The 15,808-nt window shown below is 38.8% G+C and overlaps 1 protein-coding gene across 1 annotated transcript in view; it reads left to right on the top strand.

Annotated features, from left to right (window-relative positions):
• LOC138247040 (extracellular calcium-sensing receptor-like) overlaps window positions 1-15,808 on the top strand; it is a 118,202-nt gene that overhangs the window by 81,833 nt on the left and 20,561 nt on the right. The window contains exons 5-6 of the mRNA XM_069201790.1: window positions 2,071-2,898; window positions 12,170-12,397. Of these exons, the coding sequence (XP_069057891.1) occupies window positions 2,071-2,898; window positions 12,170-12,397 (1,056 nt within the window). The remainder of the gene's footprint in view (window positions 1-2,070; window positions 2,899-12,169; window positions 12,398-15,808) is intronic.

Here is a 15,808-nt window from a genome sequence, read left to right as displayed (position 1 = left end):
CATGTAGAAATGTACAGCTAATAGGTCCTTGCAGTGACTAGCACCCAAAACCTCTTGAGTCTGTTGCAGGGTCCCAATGTACTTATGATTCTCTAGCTTGGTTATATCTAGAGTACTAATGGTGATCCCATTATGACCCTATGGATCGAAATGCCGACTGGAATCATGGACCATTATCTATATTGTTGATTATCGAAAATGGGCTGTGCTATTCTTCTTTTTAGATACACACTTTTAATTACTATTGTCACCTGTGCATCACTGGTGGGAGAGCACTGAACATGTTTTTTACTCACACCCACTGCACCATAATGGAATGTGTTTATAAAGAAACATTTATCTGATTATTGTGTGGAATAATTCATCATTTTGTTTGTAGCATGGTCACATTCACATGTCTAGGGCACATTGTTTTGTATTATAAAGGATAGATGATGAAATCAAGATTAAGGTTATGGTAAAGGGTAGCTGTAGACTGAATCAATAAAGTTTTATCATGGAATTTTCACAACGGGAGAATTCCTATTTTAATGGTTCCCTAAAATGCAAAAATTTCACCCATTTGTAGAGAATAAACTTGCAGTATTTGCAACATGCTCATCGATCTAAAATGTATGCAATTAAAAATATTTCCAGTGAATGCAAACCCTAGAATCATGTTACGTTAGATCATTTTCTTAGTCATGATATGTAACAAAATGGCGGCCTATTGCTGCGGTGGTAATTTTGGAAATATTAATGCTGAACACTTTCCCCTCAACATGTTGATCATTGAACTTAGTCATAGAACTAAAAATAATATGTAGTCATGGGAAGCCCATGAAGTAAAATCTCCCACTCAAAGTAATTCTGTTTTTCTTATCAAACTCTGAAAATGTAACTTGGCCACTCTGCTAGTCATCCGGTTTGGGAGACAATCTGCCTTTGCAAAGATCTACCTCAGGAGCTTCGTGTTTTTATGATACAATTATTGACATGAGCAAAGAATGTGATTGATTGTTTCTCAACATTAGCCACAGATAAAGTAAAATTACTTATGTGTTTTTTTAAATGTCATCCCATAAAGCATTAAAATGGAGAAGTGGAGTATGCAAAAGACAAAAACTTCCAAATGTATCCTTTGCAATTGTTGTGAAATGTGATTTAAGGTATAATCATCTTTCGATTGAAAAGGTGTCAATGATATATTAACATAAAGACTATGTCAGATTTAAACTGTTTACTAATACATAATCTGCACAAATTAAAAGGCAAGAAAATCAGTACATTTCACAACTAGAGTCAATGCAACTTTTACCAAGTTATAAATCTAAAGTTTAGTCTGAAGTCTCTTTAGGCCATGAGAGGTTGAATCAAATATTACCAAATTGTTGGTATTAAGTTCCCCAAAATGTAAGTTGGGACTACAATAATGTGCTGTACTTTAATTAATAATACAGGTAAATAGATTGTTGTTTTTCCATTTTTGCCTTTATAGTTCCCAAAGACAAACCCATTATATTGTCAGTTTTTGAACTTTTTTTTATGCAACACTACCTTAGTGAAGATGTTTCATCTTGAGGGTAAAAACGCTATTAGAGTAAAGATGCTGGTCTCACTAAAATCCCTCAGTTGTTTTCATAATTAAATATATTACTAGAAATTATTAAAGTTCATGTTTTAGCCCACACCTCTAGGTTCCATTTAAAGATGATAATCAGGATATGGTACTCATGTAGGAAGCCGATAGTAAAACGATTTCCATTGTTGCTACTACAACTGTTACTGAGGAAACATTAGCCACAGGGGTCCAGGTGAGATAGAAGAAAGTTTCACCATTATTGTTTGAATGTTTGCGTGCTTTCATTGATGTTTTAAAACACCATTGATTACACGTGTTCCTCAGCCTAAGTTTCCTGACAAACAGTACAGTTGGAGTTCTGATGGATCTACAATGCTCCTCCTTCTTGGAACAACTTTGCACTAAAAAGTCTTTTAATTTTGGGGAATTATTTATTTGATAATGATTTCAGTTCCAGCCGTGCTAGCTGCTGGTCAGTGGTAAATTTAATTAATTTTGCTTGGTCTCAGATCAGCTTTGCTGCTTCAGTCCCAGTTCTGAGTGACAAGATCCAGTTCCCCTCCTTCCTGAGGACCACGCCGAGTGATGTCGATCAGGCCTATGGGTTGGCCAGGCTGGTTATCCATTTTGGATGGACGTGGGTTGGAATTCTGGCAGAAGAGAGTGATTATGGTGTGCAAGGGAGCCAAGTATTCTACAACCAGCTTCAAGAAGCTGGACACTGTGTGGATTTCTTCAAATTTCTGCCCATGGTAATCTCAAGAGAAACTACATATAGTCTGGTGAAAATCATCAAAACATCCACTGCTACTGTTATCATGGTCTTTGCAACAGTTTATTTTCTTGCCCCTGTCATGGATGCTTTAGCCAGAGATGGAGTTCAAGGTAAAGTCTGGCTAGCCAGTGATGGATGGACCATCAACACTATTCTAAATAAGCCATATCAAAAGAACACCCTCCAAGGCACCATTGGATTATCACCAATATCAGGCAAAATTCCAGGCCTTGATGATTTTCTCTACCAGGTCCATCCTTTCAGAGCTACGGAGGATAAGTTCATTAAAGCCTTCTGGGAAGAGATTTTTGGTTGTCGATGGGATGTCAATGGCAGAAACCAAACAAATATTGGTGCTGCAGTCAAATCAAAAGCTTGCACAGGAAAGGAGGATTTGAAAGTGCTCAATGACAGCTTCTACAGCGCAGATCAGCTATGGGCAGCTTTTAATATATATAATGCAGTTTATGCCATAGCACACGCTGTGCATGAAATGCAGCTCTGTAACATTAAAGAGGTAGGCAATGGCAGTAGCAAAATGTGCAGTTTCCAACCTTGGAAGGTAAGTTGGAGACATTACTAGCTCAATAATCAACCGAGAATAAGTTTCATTCTTTGAAAATATATATCAAAACCAGTCTTATTCCAAAGGGTTACTGAATGCTCTGTTCATAGTAAAGAATTGTGTGCCAGTTTCACCTCAACATACTAAAGTTTACAAGAAGGTAATTTTCCAAACCAAGGCAATAGATATGGTGAATCATAACATTGATATTGTTGTGTTTGGTGCATATTAAATATATTTTGTATGTGTAAAAACACAAAAATATATATACAGGCATAGAAGTCATTGTGGTAAATTGGTCATGCTGTGTTAAAACCAGATTGCTGGGCCTGGGCCTATTCATGAACTGTATTTTTTAGCATGTGTAGTAGTACTACAAATGCTTGTCATAAACCTAAGAGCGGAGGTCTCTGCCTCTCCTATCTTTTATGTGCAGAGAGCTTCACCCCGACTGCAGAGATCACCATTCATAAAGGTATTCATTTTTGTAGTGAATGCAGGCAGGACAGGGGAAGTGGCTGAAAAATGGGGAATATTTACAACTAAGAGGGCGGGTGTTTACGCAGAGTAAGAGGGTGTCAAATTAATACCATATAGAGGTTCCAGGAGGGCCATATACCAACAAACAAAAGAGCAAGCCCATTTATATTTAAAAACTGCAATTCATCAAAAAGGATCAAAAACAGACATAAGTATGCCCACGCTCTGAGTAAGTTGACCACAACACATGGCCCAGCTACTGGTGCTGCAACACCCTCCTATAGAAAAAAACAGATAGCGACTTAAAATAGAATACCGTAGGAAATATTTCAACAATAAATAAATAAATGTATTTCTACTTTTTAAAAATGAATGTAAATGTGATGTAATGTTAACAAATGTTCACATAAAACATAAACAGTATTTTAATTTGTAATATTTTATTAATCTTTTAAAATGGCAAACAAAGGTATCTTTCTTTTTTAAAACTAATTAAGTTAAGTTAAATTAATTCTATACATAGTTTGTTTTTATTACCTTTTAATACATACAAAAAAATAAATGTTATTTTAGGTAGATTTTCAAAAACAACTTTAAAAAACAATTTTAATTCATTTTATGAATATAGATTACTCAAATATTTATTTAGAATTTAAAATTAAATTAATAGTGCTGTAGCATGTGTTCTACATTAAAAGGAAAATATAGCTACATAGTCATTCATTTTAATTCATATTTAATATTTAGTCATTTTGCTTTTTTTAAAGTTTTATAAACGTTGACATGGTGGCAGTGGCTGAGATCTCTGACTACATGTGCAAAGTTATTAGTAGTAACCTAACACTAATAGAGCTGGCTCCACCCCCTGATTTCATGGGTTATGCATATTTAAGTCTACACTTTGTTGTAAATGTATACTCATAAGAGGTGAATAACCAATAATAGCAATTTTACTACAAATTGTGAGAATAAATTTACACGTGTAGATTTACTCACATGTAAATGCACCTTTGTGAATAATCCAGTGAATTAACAAGTATGAACGGTCTCCTCAATGATCTAGTACAGGTGAGTAAGTAAATGGTTTGGCAATAAATAATTGACTGTGTTCCTTCGGAGGTGTGGGCAAGATCCTTAGGCTATGTTTTCAAAGGCATCTCAGGAAGAGAATATCACATAAATGGAATGGCACACCTTTGTATGCTAAACAGGTTGGTAGCACTCAACATTTTATTCCACAGGTTAGTAGTCAGATGCCAGCCTCAAGTCAGTTTACTTTTTTCTGTTTTGACAGTGTTTTTGGATTGACCAGACATGTTCTGCGTTACTAGATGTGTATTTGTTTACAGGATTATAGTGCTTTGTTTCTACAGCAAATGTAATAATAATAATAGTGATAATAAAAAAGTAATCATCTAGGATAGCAAAAATAATATTATGGAGTGCCCAAAAAGCATTCACAGTTTTGCCAACTGAGAGGGAGAACACAAGTGTTTATTAGTTTTCCACAAGAACTGTCATACCAATGATGAGTTTAAAGATGAACCCGTTGAGTGCTGGAAAGATAGGGGTTCTGGATCTGCCATCTGGTGTTGAAGGCATGGTTTTATAGTGAAGTATGACCTGGAAGATCTGGTAACCCTCTAAGTGAGGCCGCTGGGTGGGAACTTCAATTTGCTGCTGTGGGGCATCACCTACCCGCCTCAGGACTGGAGGGAGGTCAGCTTTTGGGGACATTACGAAAGACACTACTCTCAGCCTGCCCTCAAATATGGACCCACAGCTTGCTTGTTATAGCACAACCTCCAAGAGAATAATGTGACTCAGTAGCGGCTCGCAGGAGGGAAAGGGGGTGGGGGTGGCGTGGTGTGGTGCATGATGGGCGAAGGGGAACACGGCATAAAACAATATATATATAATGAAAAGAAAATGTACCGTTTTACTCCGCGCTGTACCTCGCTGCTCCCATCCGCTTCTATACTAGACTGCAGGCACAGGCTCCCAGCCTGCCCTGGGTCCAATCCTATCATTGCTTTCATGTTGCTGGCAGCATCAAAGCAGCATTAGGATTGAATGGAGTGCCCATCCAGGGCGCTCCATGGCATAGTGAAAGTCTCTGCCTGCTGTCTCGAACCCAGCAATGCAGTGCCTGTGATTCTGGGTTGGAGAGAGCCCAGTGCACATGTGTGCTTGGCCGGCCCTAGACGGCCTGCCAAACACACATGGGCAATGAGAGGGAGTGCTATGCATTCCCCCTTGTCCCCATCACAGCCACATGGCCCGCCCCTTTCACTACAAAACAATAAGAAACGTCATTTATTAAAATTTGATAGAGAAAGGTTTGCAGCTGCTGCTGCTGGTGGGGGTGGGGCAACGCTCATCTGCCATAGCGGAGGAGCCGCCCCTGATGTGACCAAAATATGTGTATTCTACCGCTCTCGCAACTGTGAACTCTGAAACACTACAATTATCTTTAATATATCCTGGATACAAAAAGAGATTATTTGTGGGAAACCCCAACAATCTCCTGAGTCGTTTGCTCAATAACAGTGACACTTAGGATGCCCAGTGTCCCCAGTTTTGTCTATTAAAATCTGATAAATGTCCTTGCATATTGCACTCTGCTCATAAGGAACAGGGATGACTTTCTGACCGAAGTTCTTGAAGTTGTATGACCAGCTGTGACTATACCAGGAAAATGTCACATTTCTGGCTGGCCATCGCTCGTGGAAGATCTCAGTAGGAAAGCTTGTGCTGTAGCCAAGACCTTCCAAAAGTTAGTTCTACTGGATGAAAGAGGGACACATATTCTGATCAGTGATGCTGAAGAGGTTAAATGGGTTGGCTGTACCTGTTGTAGTGAAGCTAGACGATTCCCAACTGAGATGTGACCAAAAAACCCTCTTGTATTGAAAGTGGGAGTCTAATCCCAACACGTTCTCTTGATATAATGAATATATAATGTTGGACAGACTGGTTGATTTAAAATGATTTTATAAACAAAGTGGTAGTTACAAATAGATTGAAAATGGAAGTGAAACATGGTTAGCTGGGTCAGATAGTAAGCTTTGGGGCGTGTGTGTTGGGCTCACTTCATCAGAAAACTCTCTGTCCATTACTGGGAATAGGCACAACCGCCGGGTCAATGCAACACTCACAAAACTTTTTGTGCACTGGTTTATCCTAGGCAAGGTGCTTGTAATTTACGTCCTTGGTGGGTTTCCTTCATGTACAGCAGACAATAATATCACACAATATCAACTACCTTTGAATATCGAAGACATATGTGGTATTATTTAGTGTGCATACTGTTACAAGGGATTGTTAAGAGTTGCAATCTATATGTAACCCAAATCATGCGTTCCAATCCAGTAAGGACTTCTCCACGTTTTGATAATATTACAGTAGAAAGACTGGCAGCAAGCAAAATTGTGTTTATTGTACAGTAATTTATTTCTGAGCACTGTAGCAATGCTTACATGAAGAAAGGTCGAGTTACCTTTCTCCAAATTGGGCTGTGAATGGCGAATGGCCGATTCACAGCATTGACCAACAATTCAAGGTGTACTACGGATTTATGAACTGAAAGATTAAGATAGAGCACTATACTGCTCCTACTTAGTATGAACATTTTGCTATGAGTGACGATATAGATCATCACTACCTCTCACAGAGGACTGTCTTTGGAAAAAGTGTTTGGCAGCCCACCTTTCTGTATAGCGTTGGAAGTTTAGTGTTTATGCACCCAGTACCTTTTCGTCTGGAAATTGTGATGTATATATTTTTGTAATGTAATGTGTAAATATATGTTTTAGTGTCGTGCATTGTGTCAACACTATGTATTGTTGGCGTTTTTTTAGAAGGAGGAGCAAGACAAAGTGAGACGAGTATAAATTTGTGCACACAAAGTGCGAGTGCTAGAATTAAAACATTTTTCCAGTGATTAATTAATGTCTCCACTGTTAATTTTTATAACGACACCACTTTTCTGTTTCAAAAGAGGTTGCAACTTACGAGACTCGTTGGTTCATGCCTCCACCCCAGGCACGAAGAAAAAAGATCTTATAGAAATGCTGAATCTTCCCTCTGTAATTGGACACTACAGTTGTAACATGTGTACGTCCTGCAGGTTCACAGAGAACACAAAAAGCATTGAGATCAATGGCAAAATACATAAACAACTCAGTTTTTCTAATTGCAATACAAAATCTGTTATATACTGCATAAGATGTCCCTGTTTGTTAGCATACATTGGTCAGACTGTACAACCAGTCAAATCACGTTTTCTACAGCATAGATCTAGGATCAGATGCGCTGTACATGGCGCCCCTCTTGTAGAACATTATATGAACAGAGACCATAAAGAGGATGACATCTGTTGGTCAGTATTATTTGTGGCAGAGACAAAGAACCAAGGAATGAGGGCATATCTATTCTAGACAAAATGGAGGCCAGATTCATTGAAAAACATGGCACAGCCAGATATGGGTTGAATGATGTTAATGATATGTGGTCCTTGATACAATGTTAGAAATCAGGATTCCATAGATATGCAAATGGCCTGGTTGTGTACATACATTTGGTGTACCCTACAGGGTCTGGTCTGATATATTCTTGTATTCCTTTTCAGATTTGTAAATGTCCATGATTTGTATATGTATTACTTTGATTTCCCAAATGGGTGAGGTTTGATAAACTCCTGAATATCTCCTCAGAAAATGTTCTTGGTGTTTATATAGGCAAAGCATCCTATTGGGGTGTCCTGATGTAAATTTTAATATATTTTACATCTCTCAGTAATTTGCTGCATGTTTCCAATAGCTATAAGATGAATATCAGTGAGTTCAACACTCTTTCCCCCAATACCATTATGGTGTATACGTTTTTTCAATTTAAGATTCTAACTTTTTTAATAGTCAAATGCATAGTCAAACATGGCTGCCAGCATAAATGTTGAGACAGTGTGTAAATATCGGTAAGGCTAATACTCATTCCCTCAAAACTATTTTTTGTAATTGTAGTTTTTCTTCCTTTTTTAGTTGTCAAATGTATAGTTAAATGTTGCCGCCAGCTATCAGCTGGTCAGGGCTTTACAAGATGAGTCATTTTTCTGTAATTGCCCTTTATGACCCTTATTTAAACTTTATTGCCAAGCACACGTGAGCGCGAGATTCACTTGTGCCCCAAATACCATGACTTTATACATCTCTTTTAGTTACATTCAGGATTCTCAAAGAACCAGAGGCAGAATCAAAAACTCCATATGGGATAACTTGTTTTATTTTGATATGTACAATCAGGTTCCCACAAAAAGCCTTTGGAGCTCACGTCAGGATATGATAGATAGCGATGCCTTCCTGCGCTTACATAGATATATGTTTTAGAAGAATTTCAGCTGGTCTCACTCATTTACATTTGTATGGTCAGATTCATTTTCATGACCGCTATAAAGGTCAGTGTGTGTCCCTAAACCACACGCTTGATATTTAGTTTGTACTTGTCACTATGGAGGAATAAGGTTCTCTTTAGGGTCCATGCTTCACTCTAGGTAATTCACTTGAACAAATGTTTCCCCGATTTGGTATTTTTGGGAACGCAGTGGTTACCTCACCTCACCATATCTTATAACGTGCACTCTTATGAGTGTTTACCTCACTATATCTCTCTAAATTCTTTTATTGTTCAATAAGTATGTTCATATGTTAAGTTGTCAATAAGCATCACAGGATCTTGAGTTTTAAGAACAAAATGGAATTGCCCACTAGGTGAAGAATATAGTTGTCGGTGAACAGGGTGTTATATGACCCTGGTGGTATTGCTGATAACATAGGCACAGCTATAAGAATGAATATACATATTTGCTATTCTATAGATATGCACCACTTCCTATGTCCTGATGAGGCCCATAGATGAAGGGCTAAACGCAATGACCAACAACTCAAGGAGTGCAATGAATTTATAAGCTGAAAGATTAAGACAGAGTACTATACCGTTCCTACTTAGTATGAACATTTTGCTATCAGTGACAGTATAGATCATCACTACCTCTCACAGAGGACTGTCCCTGGAAAAAGCGTTTGGCAGCCCACCTTTCCGAATAGCGCTGAAAGTTTTGAGTGCTTATGCTCCCAGTACCTTTTTGTCTGGAAATTGTGATGTATATATTTTTGTGATGTAATGTATATATATATATATTTTAGTTTAGTGTCATGCATTGTGTCAACTCTATATATTATATGCATTTTTTTAGGAGGAGGAGCAAGACAAAGTGAGACGAGTATACATTTGTGCACACAAAGTGCGAGTGCTAGAATTAAAACATTTTTCTAGTGATTAATTAATGTCTTCACTGTGATGTTTAATATTTGTGTATCTTTCCCTACTCTATACCATTTATATATCAGTATCCTTAGTGCGACTGTAGCATCATTTTTTTTAGGCTGTGGCAGAGCTAAATAGGCTTTTACCCTGCACCATATTTACAAAGTGGTGCAAGGCAAGCATTGCACAACTTTATAAATCATTACGCCGCTATATACCTGTGCCAGGTATAATGTATGCAAGGAGGGCATTCCCTTATAGGGAGACCCCAAGAAATGGCAGAGCAAAATTTACAAGGTTTCACTGCATCATTATAGCGTCATTTTTTAATGCCTGCCTGGGGCAGGCATTAAAGTGACGCTATGCTATTTTCTATGGGACTTTCAAAACTTTGCTAGACTAGCGTCAAAATGTTTTGTGCTAGTCCAGCAAAGCGCCACAATAGCATCACAAATTTTGATGCTACTGTGCTAACATGCACCTTGGTGTGCTGTATTGTAAATACAGCATAACTATCGTGTCATTAGGGGGGTACAGGGTGACGCAAGGAACTGGCGCATCGGAGCTGATGCGCCAGTTCCTTGTAAATATGCCCCATAGTGTCTTCTAGTGTGAAGATTAGGCCCTTGACAGTGTACATTGTCATTCGGATAGGTGACAATTCTTTCACACCTGCATTTATCTGGGGGTCACCAAAGTGTTTCACCCAGCAGTGTGTTTGTATTTAACACTGTGTTTGCTGCTGTACATGCCACTGACATGGGCTATAAGCTGCCAAACACTTTTTTGCCCCCTCAATAAGTTTGGACCAATTCGTTTTCTCCCACAACCTGCCACAACAGTTCTACTCTGAGCCTAATTAGTTTTTATAGTTTGCCTTGGCATGTTCTATTTAGTCCCAGTCCCCCTTTTTTATTGACTTAATTATGAGCCATGTTGCCTTTCTGCATTCCCCGGAGAACCATGGGTTTGTATCCCTCTTTGTTTGATTGGGACTGCTAGCTCAGGTGAGGTGTGCTTCAAGCGCTGTAAATAACTTAAAATGGGCAGGGTTTACTGTAAGCCATGAATGTTCACTCACTGCTGCTGTAGCAGTACTTCCACAATATCTGCAACATCCAGATGTTAGGAAGATGTTAGCAAAAATTTCAGAGTGCTTATTACATGTGACCATTTTATAGATCTCCTGTTATTGGAGACCGACAAGGAGCAATCTGGTAAACAATATTATTTTAAAAACCTGTGTAAACATGAATTTAAATATATTTGTACTTCACATGTCTACAGTAAAATGTTTTATATTTTAAAATAATACTTAAACAACATTTCATTTAAAAAAAAAAAAAGAAAACACAGGCTTATTTTAACTTACCAAAACCAGTGAGAGGGGAAGGGAATATTTATGTGGGAAAGGCCTTTAGTATGCCCAAACTGATACACATAAACCAAAAGCGGAGAGTGTCCCCCAAACCAAGCAGTCACTTTGGCCTACTCCTTAGTGCTCACCAGGCATACTATATATGTTCTCACAAGACCCTCACCCACATGCTAATCATGTGGCATGCTTCATCACCAGGGCCTTACCTTGCGAGGTACTCACCACCAGGTGGGCTCAACCTCACGGTGGGAGGGAGCACTTTGATATTCTCTATATTCTTAGTAGGATCTTAGGGCAGAAAGTGCCAAAAATATCTCCAGGGAACCCTAACCCATTTTTCTAATAAGAGGGGCCTTGTGCTAAAGTTAAAAACATAGCATGATGCAAAGAGCATTTATTGAGCCAGTGTGTCTACTCCAAGCAGCAAGCTTCATCGACTTCGCAAAATTTGCAGATTCCATCAGGAGCTCTTAGACCCTTGTACTCCTAACCTATACTGAAAAGGAGTTATGCATGCACATGCATTCCATGCAAGATCAAGAGATAGTTACCCAACCCTACCATACAGGGTAAGTTGATTGAAAATTGGAGATTATCCACATCAAGAACCCTAAAAAAGGAGAAGGCATACAGAAACTAAAATACATCTGTATTGTAATATAGATGGTTTAAACAATGAAACCTGTGCACTGTACTGAACAATTTAAAAAAGTGAGAGCTCTAACCTTAGAGATACAATGATCCATAAGCCAGGATAAGTGACCTGGTGTGAATGAAGTGCTTCTAAAAGCTAGTGTTCAAAATATCATGCAGTCATCTAATTTTCCAAGTGTATTAGATAAATTTAACATTAAGTACAAACAACATAAATAAATTATTTCTGCTGACACTTTATGACTTGACTAGTTAAACAAGGGGTTTTTGCTCAGTATTGTCTTAGAAAAATGTATGTGCTTTGTTTACGCATATTAACTAGGTTCCTGGAAATACTGGGTCATTCAATGGCTTTTGTATACATCAGTTTTCACTCTTACGTTCATGTATATGTGGAGCGCATTAACAGCCAACTCCTCTATCCTCTCACTGAAGTTACTCCAGTACATCAAAGCTGTCCATTTCAAGAACAGTGTGGGTGACGAAGTTTATTTTGATGCCAATGGAAACCCACCAGCGATCTTTAAAATTCTGAACTGGCAGCCAACTACTGAAGGCTCCTTTGTGTATGTCAAAGTTGGCCAATTCAATTCTAGAGAGCCTTTAGGACTGGATTTACTGCTCGATGAAGAAGCCATTATGTGGAATACAGGACTTAGACAGGTGAGTTTTTGTCTCTAGTGATGATGTATTCAATAAATCTGCCTGCCCACTGGTTTTCTCAGTACAATACCAATGTTATGTTATGTTATGTTATGATATTAGCTCAATGCATTTTGAATAGGCCTAGGCAAAATGTTAATTACGCTGGAGTAGTCAGAGTAATTTCACTAATTTACGCAATATTCTTGTGATGAGTAATTAGGAGTATGGGGCAGAAATTCTACCACAGCAGCACGGAAACAACGAACTAAGAAAACAGGTTGCTGCAGGCTACTGCTGTTCATGATTTTTAACATTTAGCTCCTCATTAAGACTTCGACGGACGGAAAAGGCAGTCTGCCGAAGTCCTGAGGTCGCGTTACTGCCAGTGAGGTCCCTTTCCCGCGGCCCTTATAACAGAGTTTCCACCCGCTGGCCCAGCGGGAAGCAGGCCACAACATTGATGCTGGCTCATAATCAAACCAGCTGCAATGTTGCATGTGTAGGGTGCACCCTTTGCAGACCGTGAAAAGAGCAATGTAAAAGCTGGCAGAGAAGGGACTCGTAATCCCCAGAGCAGCTCTGATGCAGGATTAAGACCGCCAGCAGATGAGAAATGGCAGTGCTTGTGGTCCAAGAGTGGCACAACCTCCAGGGTCGTAATTGGGCTATTGAAACACCACATTTGCGGCGGTCTGACCTCAACTGAGGCCCTCGTAATGAGGGGCTTAGTGCCATTTCCTTAATGCAAAATGCATCCTCTGGCGCATTTTGGGTGCAATGGTGTCTTTTGCACTAAGAAAATAGTATTAAATTCTGGTTTAAACTTCTCAAAGAATTACACATAACTATGAGTAATTTTGAGGTAATTGTGGGTAATTACACAAGAGAGAATTGAGTCAGTTTCACCCACCTATAATTTTGATACTAGGGAGAAAACCCTTTTCAGAACCTTCACTCACAATAGAATATGTGATTTCAACTAGATTACGCAAGCGTACAGAAGACACAAGTAGACATGCATGCTACAGCCTAGATAATTTAACAATATATAATTTATTATTTACCAAAATACTTGTTTCAACCCAAATAATATCAATTCATAATTCAAAATGGCTCCTGCAATCTAGGTGGGAGCTTTTACTGTCGACCCGGCAGGAAACTCTAAATTATTCTCCAAACTTTAAATGACAGCCTTACTCTGGAAGGTCCTGACTGTTTATTTTATAAGTACCCCAATAGAGTTTTTTAGTAAGCAGATGAAGAAAGTACTTCTTCATTTAGAACACTCTCCTGATCAGGCTCTATGATGAGACTTTATATAAAATTATGGATTCTAAATGGAGCCCTGGAGGACTCTGATTTCAACTCTACATACTGTTATGGCTAATGTCCATGAACCACTGTTCATAGATAAGCTTTTGAACATTATGTCAGAAAGCGTTAACAGTTTGAAGGCTTTAATGGCCACAGAACTATGAAAAGACTTGCAGTATCCCCATAATGTACATTGAGGGTGCTTTTTCCTTTCTTCTAGCTTATATGGAAGTCATGCCCATCATCCATATCACTTATGCAATGAACCATTAAATCTCTGTGTCATTCAAGCAAGTTTCTTGTGTATGAGTCCTCCCCCACCTTTTGTCATGCCTTTCCAAAAATCAATCCTTATTGCTTTACGTTGGAGAAATTTTATCCACTGATGTGTGCACTTTATTGAGGTTCGCTGCTTTTCCTTGGTAGCTGGTTGTTTGGGGGTGAATGCAACATCTGGTTATTCCTGCTGTCAATTATTCTTCTATCTATTATTCTATCTCTGCTCTCCACCTGGGCAGGTTCAGCTTAATAACCAATATGTTTGGAAAAGTATGCTGTGAAAAAAAGGTGTTTGGTCTCATTTGGAAACCTGAACTCTGTAGCCAGGAATTTAATACTATCTCCATTAAACTCTCCAAAAGAGGATTGATTCTTCTAAGCCTCCACACACCAACACGGAATCTACTCTGTATAATGGTTTCCAAATAACCTTGGTGTTCACAATGTGGTAAGTTCCTTTATTGAGTGCTCATGTGTACTGTGCTGATACCATGTGATGCATGGTAATACTTAATGCAGTGGTTCCCACCCTGTGGTCCAGAAACCACTGGGGGTCCAGGAAGCCTTCTCATGGGGTCTGCAACTGGTTAGAAAATTAAATAATATTATCAGATTAATAAAGGGTATATAATTTGTTAAAAAAAAAAAAAAAATGCAAATCTGAACATTTTCAAATGTTCTATAAATGTGAAGGAATTTATAAATGGAGGCTAAAAATTAGGTTAGTGTCCTCATTTTGATTAGTCAAGTTAAGTTTATTGTTTCAGCTTCCAGCCAGCCACACATTAATTAAAACACAATTTAAAAAAATACAATAAATACAATACAATTTATTAAAAAGAGAGAAAGAGAACATACTAAACATGATTCATTTAAAAACACTGTCATAATAAATACAACATTATGTCCCAGTACAACAATCATAAAATCATGAGATCAGCTAGCACCGTCGGGGGGAATCATGTTTATTAGAGAACAGAAAGTGGTGGGTTATGATGTCCATCCCACCAAAGCTACAGTTGCAGCGGTGCCCTCCCACGGCAAGCCTGTGGGTGTGTGTTAGGTAGTTCCTAGTCAGCAGGATGCCCAACCAGAATTTTATATACACAGTTCTTCTAAACTGAGGATATAGCAGATCAAAGTAATCATTACACATGGGACTGTAGGTGTCACTACAGCAATTCAATGTGTAATGGAAACAGGCCTGAGCTCCCGGCATGTCTTCATCATCAAATGCACATGGTATCACTCTTCAATTACGTCTGCAGTGTTTTGCCTGACATTGCTGGGAGCAGCCCAGAGGGACCCCATCTGTAAATCATTTAAAACATTCTGGACATGAGCTGACCTTGTTCTCCCCAGCACTCCTTTTTGCGGGTAGCATTTTCCAGGGTTTCCAAATAAAGAACCCCCTTTGGGTTTCTTATCAGTCTGACCCAATACATGATTAGTCTTAACATTGTAGTTTCAGAGATTGGAGTAAAGTTTAGAGCCACCAGTGCGGTGTCCGGCCCCAAACTCAGCAGGGCTCTAAGACGGTTGTTCCCAGCCACCTGGAGTGGGCACACATTTGCAAACCACCAGAGTTCTTCCACATTTAGAGCAGCCGCCACTGCCCACTGCTTATATATTTGCAGAAATATGCTGATTCTTCTGGTGCCAGCAGTGCACCTAAATTTCAGTTCCCCACCAGTCATTTGTCATAGGAGTTGAGCCGACTTAAGCACCTGATAACTCCATTGCAAGTTCTCTGAGAAACGGATACCTAGGTAATCAAACTGCTTAACAATTTCTAAATGGGCTCCTCCATCAGAGGTGCCTGCTTAAAGCTGGGGA

The sequence above is a fragment of the Pleurodeles waltl genome, chromosome 7 (genome assembly GCF_031143425.1).
Source record: "Pleurodeles waltl isolate 20211129_DDA chromosome 7, aPleWal1.hap1.20221129, whole genome shotgun sequence".
Taxonomy (NCBI): domain Eukaryota; kingdom Metazoa; phylum Chordata; class Amphibia; order Caudata; family Salamandridae; genus Pleurodeles; species Pleurodeles waltl.
Note: the sequence above shows the minus strand (reverse complement) of the source record. Positions and strands in the feature narration are given on the sequence as shown.